We start from the raw sequence: 23,630 nt of genomic DNA, 5'->3' as shown, positions 1-23,630 counted from the left end.
CTTTTTTTTTTTTTTTTTTTTGATACCGGGGATAGAACTTAGGACCTTGCACTCGTGAGGCCAGCACCACTGCCACTGAGCAAAACCCCCGGCCCTCTCTTTACTCTTAATATTTCTGTTTTCTGTTTGATATTTGCTCCCCCTGTGCTACCTTCACAGAACTATTTTGTGGCTGTTTCTTCAGGAAGCTGGCAGGTAACACTGTGCACTCAGGAAAGCAAGCTTGCTGATGCAGGGATCTAGCTCCTATTGCCCACACCCGAGATGGAAGGACGTCTGTACCACAGGAATCCTCCATACTCACTGACATCTGTGACCTAATCTGAAGTCTCTAGCAGCTTCTATGGCAGAGGGGAGGTGGGAGGGAAGAGGGAGAAAGGGGGAGGAAAGTTGTTTCAGAGGAGTTTAAAAAAGAGGGAGGGAGGTAGGAGGTGACCAGCGAACTCCAGTATCTCACACTAACTTGCTTCTGGACTTCTTAATTAGGAGACACATTGTAAACACCTGAAGAATCCTCCTGAATCGATAGGTCAACTTAGCCTAAACTTTTAAAGACATGCCCTTTAGAGTAATATCTCTCTAAAAAGAGAGTCTTGCTGTTGAAAAAACTGAAAGCAAAGAATGATAAATAAAGCCACAATGTGAGTGTATGCTGTATCTTGGGCTTTACAAGGCAGTTTCCAGAAAATATCTCCAGAAAAAAAGGGCTGTTGGCTCTGATCCCTTGGTTCCAAGACAAGAGAACCACAGAACTCATATCCACAGAGCCAAGGACACTTTAAGAGACAAGAAGCCCAAAAAAATACAGGTTTACATCTGTATTTTTAATGCTTGTAATTAAGGAGAGGAAAACTGAGGCTCAAAGAAGTTGAGAGGCTTGCCAAAGGTCCCCCAGCTGGTAAGTTCCAGAGCCAAGAGCAGACCCATGGCTTCCTGTCACCTAGAGCCCTTCTCATTAGGCAACGTGGTCTGCAGACACCCTCAAACCCACTGCAAGCTGCCCAGATGTGTGGGGTTTACAACTACTGAAGAGTGACAGAGAGGAAAGCAGGCTGGAGCTTAGGAAGTCCCAGGTCACAGTGGCTTCAGGACCTGCCCAAAGCACGCAGAAATCACACGCAGCAGCTGCAGCCAGACGCAGCCACATCTGGAGGAGGTCTCTTCTCCATCACCACCCTGGGCCCTTTTTCCTCCTCAGAGCCCCCAAAGGCATCTGGTGGGACCCTACGTGGAACCACATCCAGAAAGGCGCTAGCAGGACTCTGATTGAACCCCACAGGAGCTGTGGCTCCCCACGGGCTGATCCCTGTGTGAATCCTTGGTTTCTTGGAGCAGGCTGAATGGTAAACTCCTCCCTGCAGGGTGTGTCCACAGCCATTGCTGGGATGAAGTTATTTGGGAAAAGGGTCCTTGCAGATGTGATTAAGCTAAGAATCTTGAGATGAAGTCATCCTGGATGATCAGGGTGGGCCCTAAATCCAATGATGTGAGTCCTTGTAGGAGAAAGGCAAGAGGACCAACAGGAGTGATACAGCCACAGCCCATAGAACAGCAGGAGCCAACAGAAGCAGGAGGCAGGGAAGCCCCTGCCCCAGCCCTTCAGAGGCTGCACAGCCCTGCTGTAACCTTGATTTTGGATGTTTATACTCAGAAATGGAGAGAGATTTTAAATTTCTGCTGTCTTAAGCCACTGTCATTATCTAGCAGATATGCTTATAATCTCTATGGATGGAAAAAGACGAGGGTTCACAGATTTACAACAATCAGAATGGTTCGCCAACAACAGGCCAGAGAAATAGGGCAGTGTGGAGACCAGCTCTGCTTACACCTGGTGACCAAACCCAGTTCATTCACAAGCAGTCACAGATCTTGTGCTGACCCTGCAGGACGCTGTTCCAAATCACACACCCAGCTAAGGAAGCCGGCACTTGGGTGGACCCAGAATCTGAGGCTGAGTGCATGCAAACGGCTCCCAGACGGCCCACTTTTGGTAGCATTTCATGGAAAGTTACCACACCTTGAGCCCCACAAGTGGCCTTCCCTGAAACCTGCAGCCAATTTGGGGAAAGGCCTCTGTGGCCCCAGTGAACATGGAAACACAGAGTTCTGCTTATGGAGCAAGCAGGTGTTTCTTCAATATGGCATGTTCTTGGATCCAGCTTTATTTTAGATATTTCTTCCTGCAGTCGCGGAAGTAAGTCTGAAGCTGATCCGCACACAGACACACACATGCAGCCCTTCTGCATTCCAGTCCTTCCAGGGGACAGATTTCCACGTGTGGACTAATGAGACAGCTGTTTCGATCTGCACCTTCTGCAAATACCATAATCTCAAACTCAGGGGCTGGGCTCAGTGTCTTCCTGTCACTCTTCCTATGGCTGAACAGCTGGGAAATGGATCTAGCATTTTGTTATTGTTCTAAAATGAAATGTCCTGCTCCCAACTCCACAGGTTTATTTCAGTCCTACACAGGCCACACTTGGGAACTCCAAGGGAATTTCTGCTGGGCTCTCTGGGACTTTGAGGGGGGAGAGTGAGGGATGGATTTGGGTGACAGGCAAGGGAGTGCTCACCAGCATACTCTGAGCACCATGGTGTGAGTGCTCAGACTTCAAACTAGCCTTGGCTGGCTCACATCCCCTTCCCCAAAAGCTTTGCCGGGATGTGCTTTTCCTGGAGTCAGAACCCCAGCCGCGAAGTATTGTTGAGCTGCCAATTAAGCGTCACTAGAGAGGCCACAAGGACTCCTGCCACCTCACTCAGTGTGTGTGTGTGTGTGTGTGTGTGCGCGTAGGCCAGCCTCACAGGCTCTGGCTGGTGCCACACCCCAGAGTGTGAATCAGCGGGACTTAAGTCACCACACTATCAGGGTAGGAGTCGTCTCCATCCTCCTCCTACCCACAGGATGTGCAGTGGGCTCCCCAGCCCCCATCCCCTCCCAGCTTTTTCAATAAATTTCAGGTGAAAATCACGTGGCCTCAAACTAACAATGCGTGGCAATGCGTGGCAGTTAGTACATTCTCCATGGCCTTCTCTCTGGTTCCATAGTATTTTCATCACTCCCAAAGGAAACCCTGACTCCGCCAAGCACTCTCCATTTCCCCTTCTCCCTAGCCACTTGTAACCATCCAACTGTTTTCTGTTTCTATGGGTTTATCCATACAGTCATAGAACGTGTGGCCTTTGTGGCTTGAAGTCTGAGTGGTCCCACCACAACAAAGGGCAGTGGTTGGTGCTGTCCAACCTGTGACCTGGCCTCTTTCACACAGCGTGTTTTCAAGGTCGGCCCATGTCGTGACAGATAATCCACTGTGTAGCTGTACCACATTATATTTCTCCACGCATCCATTGCTGGGCACTTGGGTGGCTCCCGACTTTCACTATTGGGAACAGTGCTGCTGGGAACACGTGGACATTTGAGCACTCCCGTACGTCTCCGTATGTCTTTGTACCTGCTCTAATCCCATGACACCCTCCACCTTGCTATGATGGCTGCCCACCCCTCTTAGGACAAAGCCCAGACCACGGGATGTGGCCTGAAGGCCTCTCCTCACTTTTCAGCATTGCCTCTCACCATCCTCCCGCCAGCCCACTTTGTTCTTTCAGGTGCTGCCTGTGTCACTGTCACCAAGCCTGTGCAGTTGCTCCTCCCCCTTCCAGAATCTTCTTCCTCTGGCTAAGTGGCAGCTGCATCTGGCCACAGTCATTTCCTTATCTGCCACATATAGTTACACACACTAGGTCTCAGCATTAACAGGCCACCACTGGCCCCTATATTTTATGGGAAGAGCCTACAGCAGGATTTAGGAGGCTGCACTGTCCCTTGTTGTAAAATCCCACAGGAGAGAATGGCCAGAAACAACTTAGGACCCTGTGGATATAAGTACCCTGGGTCCCTGAAACACACCTGTCAGAAGTCTGGATGTGGCCAGGTGGATTTATGTCCTGATGCCTGAGGGATGAAGTTACCACCCTGCGACAGTCACCATCCTGCTCAGCACTGCCATGCCAGCTGCTGGCCCGGCCCTGCTCAGCACACATCCTCCACCCTAGAATGTGGGAGGTATCTTTATGTTCCTCCATACTTGGTTGACATCCCACAGGCCTGTGAGAAGCGAGGCCACTCTGGCCCCAGAATCTGGTGAGAGGAGCCAGAGACAAGCGGTGGTGGAGCCTGCTGAGGAGGAAGGAACTCTGTGACTCACCACAGTCACACCTGAACGACACAGGCTCGGCTTAGCCCCAGATACAGGGTGTTCTGGGTCACACAGGAAGTGGTTTCAAAGGGTGGGGATGTCTGTGCCTCTGCCCTTCACCCACTCTTCCTTTCTCAGCTCCGTTTCTGAGACTCAGTTACCTGGGTCTGTAACTACCACGCGCACACACACACACACACACACACACTCGTACACACACATGGACACATGTACACATATACACCTCTAATGCCCGCTTCTAACTTCTACAAGTAAAAATAGTCTATTTAATCGTCAATATAGCCTTTGTTGTTGCTTTTCTTTCAAATTCTCCATCAATCCAATTTCCACACAAGCTTTTGGTAGAAACTGCCTCTGAACAGAGAAGAGCACACAGGCTCCTGTGACCACCCGCAAATTCTTTTCTTCTTCCATAGGTGACTCAGATGGACAAAGAGGCCCCCTCCCGTGCATTCCTGAGGGCCTCTGAGGAAAATGACTGTAGCTTGTGGGAGCCCATCACTCACTCACCTCCAGGACCTTTCCGGTGATAAACTGGTGACAAGCTTCACACTTTACCCCAAAGAGCCCCTGGTAGTCCTTTTCACAGTATGGGGCACCGTCTCTGCAAGACAAAAGAGTCAGCTCCTGAGAAGAGGCAGTGGAGGATAGTGGGAGACCCAAAACTGTGTGTCTCTGAGCTCTTTTTCTCAGAGAGTAGAACTTATTTCTCCTTTTCCCATCATTCAAGTGCCCAATGACATGGCCAGATATAATCAAAACCACAGACCACAGGGACAGCCAGAGTGAGCAGAGTCCTCCAGGCCACAAAGAACAGCCAAGATGCCATGTGGTCACCACTGCTGGCTCCTTGACAAACTACCAGAAAATCCAGCATCAGTCCCTTCCTCGGGAAGGCCAGCTAGGCTCAGTGCTCATCTGCTTGAGGGGCCCAGGTGGGCCTTCTCTCTCATACCCTCTTCTTGGATGAGGCTCACAGCCCTGACGGAAACTCCTAGCAACCACCACACACCGTCTCTTCAGCTTTCCTTAGCTTTGAGGACCCAGCACCCTCTCCAGCTGGCAACCTCCATATACTTCAGAGCACAATGAAAAATATCATTTCCCACATGCTATAGTGTGGAAACATCAATAAGCAGCACTTTCGACAGCCAAGATGGCTGCTACTGCACAGACTTTGATGTGCGCTTAAAGGCCAAGCATTTTTCTTGTCCTTCTTTGGTATCCTTTGCAGTCACCTGTGGAGCTATTTTTCTTTCTAACCCAGGTGTTTCAGCCTGATGCCCGACCTACTGTGAAATTAGATTTCTAGGCTATGGAACTCATGCCACTTTTGGGGTTCTTTCTATATATATTTACATCAAATTCATTAATTTTTAAAAATAGGTGATTTTGTGTGCTTGGAGAGATTTTTTTCAAAGCATAAACAGATGTAGAACAAGATATTCTCCTTCGCAGCCAGGGTGCTTAACTCTGGCTACCATTCCGAGCACTTGCTGACTCACGAAGCCCTCCCTGGCAGGCTGTCCTGTCTCCTACAGGGCTCAGTGCTCAGGCCTTGGATGTTGGGGAGGGGGGGATCCTGCGAATACGCTGCTCCTGGAGAAGAAACGTTTACTAGGCTCCCACAGGGGAGAAAATAGCCAAAGGGAAATTACTAAACGCTTAATTGGCTACAACAAAGAGTGCACCATTATGTGAACTTTATTGATTATTAAATTAGGCAATGATTTATATTTTATTAGGGGTATAGTAGCCAGATTATAGCAAAAGAAGAATAAAAATCATTTTAAAAAGTTTTATAGCAAGAAGTACTCGGGGGCGGGAATGCCCTTCAGCACCCACGATGGTCTGTCCCCACCACAAGGACCCCATGACCTCAGCCCATCTTACTTGCTGATGTACTCTCCCGTGAGGACCTTCCTGCAGGACTTGCACTTGAAGCAACCCAAGTGCCACTGCTTGTCCAGTGCCAGCAGCGCCTGCCCATTCTTGATGTCTCTTCCGCAGCCAGCACAGTCTGGAAGAGAGCAGCAGGCAGCTGTTATGCCAGGTTCCCTTTGCTGGCTCCAGTCCTGCAGTGCAGCCCTCCCTCACGCCAATCAGCTGGTACTTAAGCACCCTGTCCCTGCATTTTCCTTCCTGCACAGAACTTTCCCAGCAAGTCTCCCTCACACAGTACGGCACCTGCTCGCACCTCAGTGATCCACAAGGAGAGATGTCCTTCACCTGTTAGTTGGCAGGGGCTCAGCTGTCTGGGCTGTGATTCTAAAAAAAGCGCTCAAAGGTTTTTACTAACAGAGGGCACATGTGAATAGGCAATTCCTAGGCAATTCCTGGACCACTGCCTGCAAATCTCATTTCTCTAAATGGGTCGCTACTTGCTTGTCAACCTAAGCCAGCCTTTCAAAGATTTCTAATCATCAATTAAATGGTTCTTAATTCCTTAGCTTTAAATTGTCCTTGGCAGGTTACCGTAGCAGAGAGTGGGGAGAGCCTTTCTTCCTGGGGGAGAGCATGGGCACTGGAATGAGCCTGGTCCTACCTGGCTCCACCCCGTGCTCTTTAAATGTGTGACTCAGGCAAGTCACTCGGCCCCTGTAAGCCTCGGTTTCCTCAGAAGGAGCTAGGAGGCTACTGAACCCATCTCAAGCCTCTGATGAGGACCCAATGAAATAGTGAATGGGGTGTAGCACAGTGGCCCTATAAATATTTGCTGTTACAGTGCCATTGTTTCCTGATGAAATAAATCTCTGTATAAGGGAAGCTGAAAATTGTTTTAAATCCAGAAAAATGAAAGTGGGTGTGAGTTATGTGGAAAGCAAGTGCATCTTCTAAAAACATTCAAAATCTATGAACCCAGGGAAACAAAAATGGTTGAAAGGAGTGGGGGGAATGGGGAAAAAAAGCAGCAAGATATATGTTATACAGGTACAAATTCCCTATGACACGTCATCATTGTGTCTATCTGAAAACGTACCAATGAATGTTTTGTTTAAACACACACACACACACACACACACACACACACACACACACACACACACACACACAAAACAAAAGCAAGCACTCCGGGCAGGTTGATCACAGTGTTCCCAACTACATACACAACGCTGCAGGACAGGCCACTCAGAGGCTGTGAGACGCAAGGTAACTAAACATCTCCCTCTTCTGACCACATCCACTCCTGCTCCCCCCTCACCAAAGACATTTTGAGCCCAACTTTAATTCTCGACTCTCACAGAAACTAAAGATACCTGAGCATCCACCTGCTCCTGCTTCTCACCACCACCCAGCCCATCCCTGTTCCTGTTCCCTGGAGCCTCCCAGCAGGTGCCCAGGCAAGCAAAATCCTGCAGCCCCTCCCCTGCACACCCCATCCACAGCAAGCTCAAGGTTTTCTGGGTGGTTTTCTCCTGGCAGCAGCTAGTGAAGGAAGCCTGGCTTTTTCTCTTAACTGTAAGTGTGTTTCCGATGAGCTTGGTCAGTGGGTACAAAGGTTACCTTTTAGACCTGGAAATTTTTTGTGTGTGTTTGCCCCTTGCGGCATTTCTGCAACAACAGGAACTGCAAATAACCATACAGATATAAATGAGGACTAGCTAAATGAATTCCGGTGTAGTCAACAATGGACCACTACGTGCTGTTAAAAGGAACGAGGAGGGTTCGTGTGCAGACATGGAAAGATATCCAAACAGATCAAGTGCAAAAGGCAAGCTGCAGAACGGCATCTGCGGCTTATTCACAGAACAGTGATGTGCACGTGTGTTTTCTATGCCTAGAACAGGAACACAAGAAATTCTTTAAAAATTTCCCTCTGTGGAGGAGGACTTCAGTTTTTACTGCACATATTTTGCGTTGTCTGAATTTTTTAACCATGAGCATGTGAGTATTCCATAAGTATGCGTGTATAAAGTTAGAAACACAAGTTCTGAACGTCACCAGTTAGAATTTCTCAAAGTATAGCCCATCACAAACTAAGTATATTAGATGGTCACAGAGTACTAAGTGTTTAAAAAGACCAAGGTGTGTGTGTAGCCAGATATTTAATCAAAAATATTAAGGAATCTCACATCTAGCATTTTACCACAAAGATAAAAATGGAAGGCCAAATTTGTTTAAAATACAATTTTGAGGACAGGCACACAGTATAGCCTTAAGATGTGTTGTTTTAATTTGCTATAGTTTTTCAACTGTTCTATATCTTTTTTTTTTTTTTTTTTTTTTTTTTTTTTTTTTTTTTTTTTTTTTTTTTTTTTTTTTTTTTTTTTTTTTTTTTTTTTGTCCTGAGGATCAAACTCGGACCCTTGCACTTGCAAGGCAAGTGGCAAAATCACTGAGCTAAACATCCGGCCCTGTTCTATGTATCTTTTTACCGTTGTTATTGTGGAATCGCCTTCTTGCCTAACAGCTTTGTCAGGCACAATTACTGTCCACATAGGAGCTGAAGTCTGGGGGCTTTTTGGTGAATTTAACATGGACTTTACTGAGCTTGTAGTTCTTTTTGTCAAAGATTTTTTTTTAACTCCCAAAGAAAATCTGAACTCTTCCTGATCTAAAAACTCATCTTTGAGGTAAAGAGTTAAGTGTCTAAAATTTGTCACAGTTCCTGAGGTCAGAAGGAGGAGCTACCTGCACACAGGCTCTGCTGCCCCTTCACGGCTGACAGAGTCCAACAGAAGTGTTTGAATTCTCCAGCGGAAGACGCTGGGCAGGGGAGAGGTGGCGGAGGGCTGGGTTGCTAAGGTACAGGCTACTGTGTTTTAACCCGTGGTTGTTGGAGAGAGGTTCATGGAGAAAGCAAAGCCACTTCTCCTCTTTCTTTGGTAACAAAACAAACTTTAAAAATGGAATTTTTGGTTTATTAAAAATCAGAGAAAATTACACTGTCCATAGCCACAAAGGACTGCTCCCACTGAGAAGTGAACACTGGTAACTCAAAATTTGGAAAGCATTTAGGGACAGAGAAAATTGGCTTTCTGTCAATCAGCAAATGTTCCTGTGGGGATCCATTTTTTGTTGGAATGTGTTATACGCACATGTACTCCACCCAGAGTCTACTGAGTTTTATAAGGTTCTGAAATGACAGCTGGAAAAAAAATCTGGATTTTTGTTAATTTATCTCAGTAAAAGCCCACTGGGACTCACAAACAAAACAAATCGAATAGAATATTCTTAGAGTACATTTAGGTTCCCAGCAAAACTGAGCAGAAGGTGCAGTTTCCGTGTGCTCACCCTTCTTCTGTCCTCCCCCACCCCAGTGGCACATTTTTAATAATGGATGAAAGAACGCTGACATAACATCATCACCCAGGTCCACATTTACACTGGGGTTTAGTCTCGGTCTACACAAGTTGGACAGTCTAGGTTTGGACAAGTTTACAGTGACGTCTATGCCATGCTATGTTATTGCACCACCCAGAAGTTTCGCCGCCCTAATCAACTTCTGTGTCTGTCTCTGCGACCTCCTCCCACTAGCCCCTGAGACCACTAAACTTATTTTTAATCTTCATAGCTGGGCTGTTTCCATGATTAGTTTTTAACCCCTTAGACTGAAATGGTTCTTCCTTTCTCTTTAGATAATTTCCACTAGATGGCAGCAAAGATTTAACTATTAAGGAAGATACCGTGCAACAGAACCTTTAAAAGCAGAAAATAAACTTGAGAGATGGCTTTGCAGTTCTGCAAATGAAGACTATTGAATGAAGAGAGGCTGACAGAGTTGTGTGAGGTCTCCCCTTGCATGAGTACGGAGGCTGGGGTAATGGGTGGCTGGGGAACGAGGGGGTTCGGGCACAAGGGCTTTTGTGTTGTGAAGACCTGGGCAAGTCCCCCTCCCTCTGAACGTTCCTTCTTCATCTGTGAAACACAAACAACAGCTTCCTGTTAAGTTGCTCCAAGAAAGAAAAGAGATCCTTTCCTGTATGTGCTGTCCTTTCCATAGTACAAGGCTGGGTACAGGTGAGTCCTTGAGGAAGTTTCCCCCTTCTTGCCTAGGAGCGGAGCTAGGACTGCAACCCAGGCTTCTTGACTCTGAGCTTTGCCCTCTTACAAGCACCTTAGCATCCACACATAGCAGAGGTATAAAAGGACCACAGACACAACTTACAAACAATGGCCACTGATACCATTCTGCACGGACGACTTTCAATGCATGAGGAGGGGTCCACACACACGGTGTCCCTGAGTCTTCAGAATCACACCACCCAAGTGCGCTACAGTCTGGAGAGCCCTTCTGACCTCACAGGTGGTGTCTACCACACTCAGATTCCCAGTGTCCTGCCCAGTGCTTTATGGAGGGAAGGTATTTTCATAACATTTTCTAGGGAAGTGATCACCCAAGCTGAACGCTTCCAGCTGGCTGGGAGCAGAGGCTGGGGCTAAGCTTGCTTTGTCCCGCTTTTTCAGGCCCCAAACAATAAAAGCTGCCCTCAGGTGTTTTGATGTATTTCATAAACCACCTATCCCTCTCTGGAAGAAGCTATGACCTTCACTTGAGCCTACTGCCATGCTGGGGAGAATATGAAAGATGCCAAGACCAAAGATTTGGGCTGAGATGTTCACTCCTTCCATGCTCACTCCAACTAAGCTCTTTTAGACAAAACAAAACGTCCTACGTCTCCATCTTCATGTTTTTCAGCTGTTGAGAAAATTGTTTCCACATCACTGGAGCAGCTGCTGATAAATATAGAAAGCTGGTGATTGGCACTGGAATTATCATCAAAGTCAGAAATAGGTGAATATGGAGCAGAATCAAGGAAATAAAGCCCACTAGCAACTTGCCAGTGTTCTTCCAAGGAGAAATAATGACCTACTGTGAAAAACAAAAAAATCCAACACTTTGCCCCAAGCCCTTTACTCTTGGCACCAAGAGCCAGAGCAAAGAGGGGATTTGGCTACTCACATCCAAGGTAAACTAATATCCACATTTATACCTGGTTCCATATTTATTTCACTTTGCTCAAGAGCAATAAATATCCTCAACAACAGGCATCCCACCTGCTCCTTTAATCGAATTCTTTGTGGCAGAGGGCCATAGACACCTGAGTTGCACAAGCATTTAAATTGAAGAGAGGGACATAGAGCTTTTGGGGAGAAAACCAGTATTCCCAAGTGAGATATTTCCTCTTTGGCAGCACTTAAGGTCTTGTCAACTTGAATGTCTGTATTCTCCTGGAGAATGATTTCTGTCTTCCTGTTTGTTTGTTTGTTTGTTTGTTAGCTCCCATTCAAGAAATGTAAGGGCCAAAAAGATCTCTTATTCTGTGAAGATGCCTTTCTGGGAAGGAGGGCTGAGGATATAGATCCACAGGAAAGAAAACTGTGTGGTAACTACACCTTTCCTAGGACTTCCTTCTTCAGTCTTGTCCCAAATCACTCCTGAAGGTGGTAACTGCTCTTTAGAGCAGTTACCCATCTAGACTCCAAGCTTTCAGAACATGGAGTAAGACTTTTCCTAATGTCTCAAAATTTTTGCCAAGGCATCAGGGCTGAAAATAGTCCTCATAAGTGTACCATCTTCCAAAGATGAGTGCTAGAACAGCCTGTAGGACTTATTAAAGATAGAAGAATCTGCCTCTATTGCCTACCTACCCCTGAAATAAAAAATTCATAAAGGGACAGGAAAGAGGTAAAAGGGAGCTTTCCACACAGCGGGGTGATGGGGTTTCCTTCCTTCTGCTGTGAGAGGGATCAGGGGGTCCTGAAGAAGGGGGACAGTCTCTCTGCTACCTTCCTGTGCAGATCCAAGAGAAGCTTTTGATGTTCATTGGTTTGTTTGAAGAAAGATTGGCTTGAGTGTCCTGCAGCTTGGAAGCATTTGTGAACAAAATGTCTGCAGCCTGTAGAGTTTGGAAGGCAGGAAGCTAGCTGGAGCTGCCCCTGAAAGCAGGCCAAGGAGAAGACAGAGCGGAGAGGCATCGATGTTCACCATTTGGCCCACTGGGAATGAGTGAGTGTCCTATGAACGACACCCACCCCAAGTATCCTGAAGGAAACCACCTGAGAAAGGCAGGGACTTCATTAGGAAAAGGATATCAGGAGACCAAGAGAGAGCAGGACTTCAGTCCTGCTCAGGTGGATTGCAGAAGACGAGGCAGAAATTGCATACTTCGGTCAAGAGCTCAAAACTTGTCGCCCACTCCCATGTTTCCACCCAGTGTTAGCAGAAAGAGGAGAAGCATGACAACACTAGAGTTATAACACCTGCCCCCTCTGCCTCTAGGGCCCCTGCCTGTCCCCTTGAGGACAGGAAGGAGGTAACGAAGGAGCAAAGGAGACTGTCCTCATCCCCACACACAGACTGCAGTTCTCTAGTGGGGTCCAGCCGAGCTAGGAAAAGGGTAAGGTTCTGAAATGGACCCACAAATAGAGTTTTCACTGGGCTGGGCTTGAGAGACCCGAAAGAGCCCAGGGAGCTCAGGGATCTACTAAGATATATTAAGGGCGAGAATGAGAGCTCTGATGGAGGGTAGTGGAAGTAGGGAAAAACAAGACTTGACTGTTTCATCCTCCCAGTTTTGGTTCATTCTGTAAATTAAGTTGGCAACACAGTTAAGGATGTTAGCGTCAAAGAGACCTGAAGTCAATTCCAGCTCTGACACTGAACTCAGGGACCCTGGCCAAGCTGGGCAACCCCTAGTCTTCACTTTCTTCATCTGAAAACGGGAAGGTTAAGAGTACTTACACCTTTCCAGGCTGTTGTAAGGATGAAACCGACAACTGCATAACCCTTAAGCTGAGTTTCAGACACACACAAACACAAAACCCTCAATATCTCTGCTTACATCTCATCTTCCTCTTAATAAAACACAAATGCCCACTGTCAGTCTCTGGGGAAGGCAGTTTGTTTTGTCCTTCGTTCCATAATCATCATCATAATATTAACACCTCATACACAGTTTTGAACATTTGAAAGGTCTTGCAACCTTGGGCTTTATTATCTCAGTCCATCTAGGGCTTTCACTAACCTGGGAAAACAAAGATTGCCCACATCTTACAGACCTCAGATCATTGATAGCCAGGGCAACTGTGTAGAACATTTAATGCAAGTACTTCATTCTACACACAGGATGCACTCTGCTCAGTGTCCACGACTACACAGCACCCGACTGACTGTGCAGCGGTGTCTGGTTTTCAGGGCCATGAAGTCAGGTCCTACTTGGCCAGGGCTCCTCTGAACTTAACCTCCACTCATGGGTTTGGTTCTCTGTATTGCCTTTTCAACTGCAGAGGACAAATCACCCTCTTTGGAATAAGAACACAAAGTGTTCACTCATGGGTAAAGACTGCATCAATGGAGAAGTATCATGAAAAGAATATAAATGAAAGAAGCCTAAGGGCTAGAGTTGTAGCTCAGTGGTAGAGTGTGTGCTTGCATGTGTGAGGCCCTGGGTTTAATACCAAGCGAAAACAACAAAATCAAATCCAAAACAAAAGACCCACAAGCCGGGTGAGGTGGCGCACGCCTGTAATCCCAGCACTCGTGAGGCTGAGGCAGGAGGATCGCTGAGTTCGAGACCAGCCTGGGCTACATAGCGAGTTCGAGGTCAGTCTCAACTACATAGTGAGACCCAGTCTCAAAACACCAAAACAAACAAACAAAAAAACCCAACCAAAAACAACAACAACAAATGAAAACAAATGAAAAAAATGTTGAGGAAAACTGCTCCTCTAAGCAGTGCTTGCTGAGATACTGAGATGTTATTAACTATCCACAGGGATTTTGAGACAGTTCAAAGCATGCCCTTCCTTTACTGTAAAAGTTTTAAAATTTAGAATAAAAAAAAAATCAGTTTCAGTATTGAAACTATTGTTCAGATATGTTCCCCAAAATTCAAGCTTTCCTGAGGATTCTTTCCTACAGTAAGAATTAAAACAACAACAACAATAACCCATGTTATTTGTCTGAAGCAAAATTACTATATAAATTCATGGTCTTCATATGGATAAAAAATAAAAACCACTTCAAATTTAGGTTGCTATTAATAAAAAGTGAAATAAGACTTTGGACACCCTAAAAACATCTTTTTTAATAGACTAGAAACACTTTATCCCTGGGCAGGACTCAATCTAAGTTTCAGTGTTTGGCTAATTTGAAGTCCTGAATTTAATGATGTCTTCTCGTTCAAATGTTCCCATGCAACACAGGTTTTCCAGTCTTGTGAGATAAAATGATAGCAGTAGATGTGAGAGAACAGTTATTCTATTGGGAGGGAAGAAAGATGAAAGAGTGAACACTAAGATAAAGGTTAACAAGCTGCCTCCCAAACAAGCCTTCGATGCTTGTCACATCGCTACCTGCCTCACGCACGAGGAGTATGAGGAGGTACACAGTAAGTACCCACGCTTACAGCACAATTCCTGCGGCCAGAGTCCCTCCCACCCCCACTGGGTCTAAGTGTCAGTTGCCCCAGCTCTCATGCTTGAACTGAACACATGCATCTAGATCAGAGCCTGGCCCTTGAGTTTGTGATACGTGCTCTGAAAAATTCAGACGTTTCTTATGATATTTTTAAAAGTAAGACTTGGCCTATACTTTACGAACTTGAAGTTCAAAGGTTTTGGATATTTGAAAACGTTTCTTTAACCAAAAAGGCCCCACGGTTAGTAATGATGTTGCTCCAGCGAGTAGGTATTGTTGAATGTTGACCTTCATCTCCATCTGGGCCACTCAATGCTGCCAGGTCCCAAATTAGACACCTATGACTGATCATAGTTCATGTTTCAAATTTAAACCAAGTCACTGAAATGAGTCCACAATTTTCATTTTTAGTATGTTATGGCAATACCACGGTAGGGGGTGAACATAACAAAGGAAAGAATGCTAGATTGGAGGTGTAGCTCAATAGTAAGAGTACCTGGCCCCAGCTTCGACCCCCAGCTTGTACACCCACCCACACACACACACACACACACACACACACACACACACACACATGGAAGGACAAAGGGTAGGGTCCAACCAAAAATGTGAAACTGTAAATTCGTTAGACTAAGCACTTTTCAATAATTATTTTTAAAATTATGGTTTTTAACTTCTGAATTCTATGCACAATGTGTTACCACTCTATGGAATAAGGGGGTTTCAACACTCTAAATCATTTATATCTCTGGTGCTAAAGGTCACCTGGAATGATTCCGAAAGGCTTGTGCCTTGCCTGAGTACATAAACTGGAACTAAACTTTCCGTATCACCCATGTCCCCACTGAGGTCAGCTGCTCACTTTGCTGCCTTGATGGCCACGATGGAAACATCACAAGCCAAAGTAGCCCCTGACATTCTATTTTAAGTAGAGGTTCTTGTTGTCTTTGGAAAACAACTAAGCAACGAACAAGTTTTCCTGGGCCGTAATAGCAACAGACCGCCAGCCTTTATTAGACAGTTGAAGCAACCTGGCAGCAGGCACCCTCTGAGCTCTCTAACATTTAATATTTGACAACATAGCCTACATTTCCTTCAGTTGCAGTTTTTATAAAAATAGACCATTTATATTTTTCAAACTTGCTCATCAAAACCCTTAAGCCAGTCCCTAGAGAATCCTATGAGGAGAACCATGAATTTTCAAGGTCCGGAAGTTCTCTCCTTTAATCAGTGTTTTCTTCCCTATAATCCTGACCAGGAATCCTTCCTTCTTAATTAACTGATTAAGAATTTATTAAGCAGGAATCCCATGGCAGTGCTACGAGGCATGATGTTGATCACCAAAGAAACAGAAGAAAGGTTGTATGCTAGCCCCAAATTCCAGAAGCATTAGGATCAAAAGTCTGAGACTTTCTACTAATTGGCTTTGGTTGCCCTTGGGCCTATACTTGGTTAATTGATTCTGATCAATCTAAGAAGGCTCAATTCCTCAAGGTCTGCTTGGAAGAGGCTGAATGATATGGGTCCATGAAACATAGTAAATGTCACACATTTGAGAGTAGGCATTTATTAAGCAGAATATGTACTTTGGGGGGATGTTAAAAACTATTAGGAGCCAAGAATTTTAATATCTGCTTAGAGACAGTGTCTGTTGCCTTGCATATGAATCTTGAAGAGCCACTCTTTCCAGTACTTTAAGCAATAAATAAAAATAGCACACAGATGCATTTCCTGCGAATGTAACAGAGTTTTTAAAGGGAAATAAAATAATATTACTATTTTATCATCTGCTCCAACTTTTAGTTTTAACATCTTGTCAAAGGGAACATATATCATGTATTTTCATACACATATTTTCAGAACTAGAACTAAAAGAAGGGGCTATGTGTAATGAATAAACCATCATCCTACTAAATACACTTAACTTCAAAACTCCCAACTAATAGTTTCACAGGCCAGGTGGAAGAAGACAGGACCAGAAGATCACTACATTCTGGTCCCTTCTCCATCTGACCCAACTGGTTGCTCACCACTATTTTGGATGATGTAAACACCATTAGAAGAAAGTACAATTTTATCATGCTTTGTCGGGAGCCATTCTACATAATTTGGGGGCAAAGTCATTTCATAATTAAATTATGATTAGGGCTGAAGCCTCAATAGTCCTGTGACGCTGTGATGCTCAAGGGCAAGATTACATCAGTTGAAGACATCTTGGGTCTTTGAGAACCAAATAAAAAGGTTTCACCTAAAGAGGGACAAATTCCTTATCAGTTTAATTCATCCCACGTACTGCTATAAGAAAGTTTTTGCTCATCTCAAGGTCCTAATCAACATAAGCTCCTAATCAGCATAGACTCTTCATCAGCATAAGATCCTCCTTATAGGATTATCACTGCCCTCTGAGTCATCTGTTACTCCCTATGAACTCAATAAAGACTGACAAGCTCCAGATGCCCTTGTCTTTGCTGCCCAGAGCAGCACAGCAGCAGGCCCCAAACTCAGCTTCTTCCCTACATCTTGTTTGTTGTCTATATTTTTATCAGCTTTGTGTTGTAGTGGCTCACAGGAAACCAGGACCCACTATAGGGATATTGGTAACATCCCCTTTCCCTTCCCTATAATTCTTGAAGGTGCTACCTATCAGTCAAGAGGAAGGTAGGAAGCTACAGAAACAAAGCCAAGCACCACCTAATCATGGGAGGCTCTCAGGAAAGGCTATGATCACGATAACCTCAAGGACACTGATTTCTAACCTGCATGGGTGAAAAGCTCAGCTCATAACTTCAGTACAAGTGACTATTCAACAAGCATGGCCTCACTTGTAGTCCCTTGTGCAATGTGAGCAGATCTCCTTTCTGTTTATAGTACTCAATGCCCAGACATGCCTTGCAAAGATTATCTGGTTCTTGAGTTAGCCCTCAAAAGGCAGTGGCTACAAATCTTTCTACAGAAAGAGGTAATGTGGCTAAAACTCAAAACCTGTGTCCTCAGCTGATATCTCTTTTGCTGCAGAGTTTGGAAATTTGGGGGCAAATTTCTACCAGCAAGTTGAGCAATGGCTGCATAGTTGACTACCTGTTCACATTAGCAACAGAGGAAGAAAATGGGTAGGTACAGGAAGAACCACAATTTGGGAGAGAGAGAAAGATAAGATACCCCAGAATGAGGTCCACTACCTGCTATCACCTCAAGCCATTCAACAATGCTTGGGCCACTGCCTGCCACACTGTGAACACTGGTGGACAATAATTTCTGGGAAAGGTTTGGAAAATTGGTGGTCATAGCCAGGTGTAGTGGCATACACCTGTAATCCAGGACTCAGGAGGCTGAGGCAGGAGGATCACTGAGAGTTCAAGACCAGACTGAACTACATAGCAAGACCCTGTCTCAAAAAATCCAAACCAAACCAATCAACCAAACAAAATTTTGGTGGCTATGTTTTCAAGATTTGGGACAGTCTTTAGCAGTGTTCTCTTAAAATCTCACCAGACTGCACTCAAAAGACAATTATCCTGACAAATATTTGTAATGCACGTTCACTGAAGCAGTATATACAATGGCCAAAGACGAAAATGACTCAAATGGCCATTAACAAATGAATGGATAAACAGAATGTGATACAGCCATATGATGGAATATTAGTCATAAAAAGAAGTGAAACAGTGATAAATGCTACAACCTGGAAAAACTAGGGAGAGATTATATTATAATAAGCAGCAGGCACAAAAGGCTACATGATTTCATTTGCATAAAGTATCCAGAACAGGTAAGCCCATACAGGTAGAAAGCAGACCGGTAGTTGGCAGCTCGGAGTTGACTGGAATGTGGAATAACTACTGAATGCTCATAAGGTTTCTTCTCGGGTGAGGGGAATGTTTTGAGATTAGACAGAAGCGGCCTTTCACAAAGCACTAAAGGCCACTGAAATGACCACTTGAAAATGGTTAATTTCGCTCTCTGTGAATTTCACCTCAAAAAAAAAAAAAAAAAAAAAAATAAAAAAAAAAAAAAAAAAAAAAAAAAAAAAAAAAAAAAAAAAAGAAGTATGCCCAGAAGGCTTCCTCTTGAGTCAATTTCCCTAATTTAGTTGTAAACTTTAGCCTGATGAAGAGTTTTATGATAAATCTTTAACTGGCTGTGCTTTTCCAGTATAGATAGGCTCTTGCCAAAGAGGAAATCATACTTGAGTTCCACGTCAGCATCTCAGATTTGGGACTCATTAGCAAACATTGGTTCATTTATTATATCCCAAAGACAGGAAGAAAAAAAGAAGGCATCAAATGTCAGTTTCAGTACTTTCCTCGTGTGATCGGGTCATACACACGGCTGAAGGTCACAGCAAGGGCAACCCAGGGAGAAGGAAGCCAGAAATAGGCCTTTTGTTTCCTTTTATAAAATTAATGTTATTTTACTTTTAATATACTATAGTTTTATACAGGTAAAAATATATGTGAAAGAATTTTTTTTCATACAGTAAAAATAATTTTCCTTTCTTTCTTGTCCCCAGCCATCTAGTTCCCTTTCTCCTTACCTAGGGGCAACTAATAATAATAATTTCTCCAATATCCTTCCAGTGAAAATCTGTAGGAATATTCCACTCTAGCAGCCTTTTTGAACAGCCATGTTTTACTTCTATTTAAAAATTAAACCAGGAAATGACTGCTGTTCCAGCCATTAGAATTCGAGCTTTACTGATAAGTTACAAGCTGTGGGCCTTATTATGTAAGACATACATCTATTACAGTGAAAATGGAAAATAACAAAATGCCACTAACTTTCCATCCACTGAAGCACTTTTTAACTCATCTTTCAGTTGTACCCATTTCCTATAAACGAACATTCCTTCCTCTCTGGCAACCCAAGTTAAATGACCTCAAGGGATCTTTGCCTGACTCCTAATTGTTACAGATTTCAGCCTGAAAAATGTGTGTCAGTGTTTCTCTTTGTCACATGCCTTGCCTCTCTGCAATGAACCTCTGGCTACTATACAAATTCCAAACTCTCTCCAGAGCCTACTCTGTGCCTGGTAGACCAACACTCAAACTGGCACCCTAGGCCAGACCTCTGTCTGGCCCGCAGGCTTGGAGAGGTGTGGCTGGCCTGTACTGTGACACTTAAGGATGGGAAGACATACTCCACTGAACAAGTTTTACGCAAAACTTGTGATTCTGTGATCACGAAATTTATCTGAAGCAATCACTAACTCTTTAACTTTTTATTAAAGAAAAACGCTTAGGAGATGAGAAAATCAAAGTGAGTTTACATGGCAACATACTTTACTCCTCATGCACCCGAGTTGTACCTGTAACTCGACCACAAAAGCATCTTCACTCAAGTATCAGCTCCCACCCCTGTGCCCTTGGAAGCCTCGATTTATTCTCATGGAAGCTCTCCTGGGATGGTATCCATGTACTCACGATGTGTTTAGGATGTGTACAGTGCTATTTATAAGAACCAATTTCAAGGCTTGCCATTAAGTAGCAGATAGTCTAAAGGGAGAGATAAATGTACTGTGAAGTAACAGGGTTGTGTGGTGATCACTGCAGTAACGGAAATGCAAGTCACAGCCTGGCCAGAGCACAGGCCTTCTGCTGCCAAGGTGCCCAAGGGACTTCAAGGCATTCAGCTTTTTAAGACCTGGAAGAATAAGTGCTTTTTTGAGAAAACACTATGGAAAATTTCACAAGTCTGTAATTGCGCGTGACTACACCAATGAGAGAAATATCCAGATGAATGTTCACCAAAATGTTCCTGGAGATGATCTCTTGGTGACGGAACTCCTGGGGCTTTTTATCATCTTTGCACTTTTTTTGCACTGTTTGTATTGTTTTACAATAAACATTGAAAACCCATCATTTAAAAAGAGGAGGCTGGAGACCATAATGTTAGATGAAATAAATCAGATGCAAAAGCTTAAATACCACATGATTTCTCATATGTGATAAACCCAAAGCATAAATAATTAAAGGGCAAAGTAAAAGCCAGATTAAGGGAAACAGGGAGATAGATCTTTTGCAAAAGGAAAGGGCTAAGAGGAAGAGGGGAGAAGGGAGAGGAGAGAAAAGGGACACACACAAAAAATAATGATGTCTTTGTACCGACTTCCCATGAGAAATGTAATCATCATGTACTGCAAATATGTACCGATAAAAATAAAATATTAAAAAAAGAGAGGATGAGAATTGATTTCATGAGAGAGAAAGTTTTGGTTTAATTTCCTGCATATTTATCTAGGATTTTATGTGCTGATCCTAGCGTAAGAAAGACAACGGGATCTTTGTATTCAGTGAGTTATCTTGGGAGTGGAGGTTGGCACACACACGAAAGTAAGATGCAGTACTACATATCAATTTATACACTCTTGGTTGACTTGCTCCCTCCTTCCTTCCTTCCTTTTCTTCCTTGTATTAGGCATTGAACCTGGGGCTTTCACACTGAGCTACATTCCCAGGCCTTTCTTTTTTTGAGATGGTCTTGCTATACTGCCAAGGCTAGGGTCAAACTTGTGACACTCCTGTCAGCCTCTCAGAGCTTTGGAACTGTAGGGATGCCCTACTCACCTGGCTCACCTGTGGTTTCTTCATCGTATTTCTCAGCTGTGATAAATGTATCATAATAATGTAACATGTTAACCATGTCATTTCATTCACCCTAATCATCATTTCTCCCAAACATGACTTGCAACCACAAATACCAGTGTCTCCTGGTACCTGATCTCCGACCACAGATTTTGCATTATCACCAACCATCACTTCACTGACCTTTCTAGAGTGTTTTTTAAAATCTAGATTAAAAACCATTCTCAGCAGCTCCAAACTCCTCAGGCTGCCCTAGACTTGGCCCTGTCACTCTGGCCTTTCAAGTTCACGCCTCAGGATATAAAATGACAAAGCCAAGTTCACTCCTTGGAACATCAAAGCCTCTTCTAACTGGGGCCTCCTGCAACTGTGTCTGCAAGGCCCCCTTCTCTTCAGGCTGCTCTTCTGGGCAGCACCTCATTTGCTCCTTAGTAATGGCCCCGTGAAGCAGCTATTTTCCAAGCAGCAGATGAAGGCACAGAGGTTCTGAGACATCAGATTGCCTGCCCAAAGCTACGTGGCTGGGAAGAGGTAGGAAGGTGTTCAGACTCAGGCATTGTGAACGTTCTTATCCATAACACTGTCCATGTCTTTCCTTCTTTTCTGATTCTGAATATATCTGGGTTCTAGCCCCATAAATATATATATATTTTTGTTGTTGTTTGTTTGTTTGGTTTGTTTTTTTGAGACAGGGTCTCACTATGTAGTTGAGACTGACCTGGAACTATGTAGTCCATGCTGGTCTTGAACTCACAGTGATCCTCCTGCCTCAGCCTCCCGAGTGTTGGGATTACAGGCGTGCACCACCACGCCCGGCCACCCCTACCACTGTTTTAAAGAGTTATGGCTCAGCCTTGTATGTGCTCACTGCAAAGATCTTTGAAGCATTTTACTTATGCTGACCTCCACAACAACTCAACGACAGAGAAATCATCACTGTTTCCTATTTTATAGGCAAAGAAATGGAGATGTAGAGAGACTGGGCTCTCAAGGCCACCCACCCTGTGCGTGGAAGAGTAGGGATGAGAACCAGCCAATAACCTGTGAGAATCCACATTCTTCAGCAGGCCCTGCAAAGCCCCCTCTGCCATTTTGTCCTACAGCAGGCATGTTTCTAAAGCAGGTGGGGCAGATTGTGTGTGTGGGGGGAATCCAGCGATAAAATACATTGCTATGGGTCAAACTCCAACAATCCATGGGCTATATGTGGGGCTGTGTTCCGGCCTTTACTGGTTTTTATATTGGTAGAAAAGATCAGATGAGTGGATAAATGCAGCTTTCGTCAACAGCGGATGGTAAAGGAAGTTCCACACAAAATGGGGGCTGTCCTCCACAAAAATTCAGAAATCGATGCCTACATAGTAAGTGGCAGAACTGTTAGAAGTGCTAAGGAACCAGCATTTTGATTCATTTACTCATGTAATCCTACGAGGTAGATGCGTATTGCTATTATCCTACTTAATAAGAGAGAAAATGGAAGACAGAGAAGTAGAGGCTGATAGAAAGACAAAGAGCCAGGGTCTGGCCCAAGTAAGCGCTTTCCCATTCCACCTACTGTTAGGCACCTTGGCAGACAGATCCCACTCAATCTGCAAATGATGTTTTGAGAGAGAACATGGAGATAAATGAAAATGATCTTGCGACAATGAAAAGCTGTGGCACCAAACAGAAAGGTAAAATAATTGAAAATGTCTTCCTCCTTTTGAAGATAGGCACATGACTCTTTATCTGGGATGATTTCAATTCAGATCCACTACAGCATTTTTCCTGATACCTGGGGGTGTTCCAGTGGCAGATAAAATAATGACGATGCTATATATAGAGGTCTACACAGAGGAGGGAGAGAGAAAGACGGGTTTGGCTGTACGCGTGTGTGGGTGCTCGTCATGTCAATCTGCTGAACCCACATGCAGTCAGGCCCTAGTCAGACACCCTTTGACATGGGAAGGCTGACGGTAGACAGCAGCTCACTCCTGCGCAGGTGCCTGAAATAGACAGGAGCTGTGAAGGAAACCACAATCTGAACCCAACTCCCTACACACAATCCTACTTTTCTTAACTTGACTAAAGAATCTTCCAAATATTTTGCTAATGTACTTTCACGGCAAGCTCCCCCAAAACAGTGGGATGACTATTCCCATCCTAAGCCACCTTCCAGCAACCGGGGGCTGTTTCTCTTGTGCTTGCTGGGTAATAAGCACCATGAAGGACTAGGGGCCTAGGATCACATTGGTTGTCCTACTCAGGCTGCTGTCACTTAACAGTAAGTCATATAAATCCTTAGGGTCCTGTCATGTGTGCTGAAAGAGGCACTAACATGTTATCTTTCCTTCTTTCCTCCCAATGGTCAAAATCCAATCTATGAAAATGCTTTGGTCATAGCATTTTATTTTTAGCAAGTATTAAGATTCTACTTTAATGGGAAGATTTGGAATCATTGTTATAAGCTGCACAGAATACTTCTGCTAT

At 44.4% G+C, this 23,630-nt stretch overlaps 1 protein-coding gene across 14 annotated transcripts in view; it reads right to left on the bottom strand.

The window, feature by feature from the left end:
* Ablim1 (actin binding LIM protein 1) overlaps window positions 1-23,630 on the bottom strand; it is a 154,189-nt gene that overhangs the window by 85,670 nt on the left and 44,889 nt on the right. For all 14 annotated transcript variants that reach the window (XM_033761417.1, XM_033761406.1, XM_033761418.1 and 11 more), the window contains 2 exons: window positions 6,111-6,237; window positions 4,728-4,821 (listed from right to left, as the gene is read on the bottom strand). In XM_033761417.1, the coding sequence (XP_033617308.1) occupies window positions 4,728-4,821; window positions 6,111-6,237 (221 nt within the window). The remainder of the gene's footprint in view (window positions 1-4,727; window positions 4,822-6,110; window positions 6,238-23,630) is intronic.

The sequence above is a fragment of the Fukomys damarensis genome, unplaced genomic scaffold, assembly GCF_012274545.1.
Source record: "Fukomys damarensis isolate Sample0158 unplaced genomic scaffold, DMR_v1.0_HiC HiC_scaffold_8, whole genome shotgun sequence".
NCBI classification, from domain to species: domain Eukaryota; kingdom Metazoa; phylum Chordata; class Mammalia; order Rodentia; family Bathyergidae; genus Fukomys; species Fukomys damarensis.
This window is presented reverse-complemented; position numbering and strand designations above follow the sequence as displayed.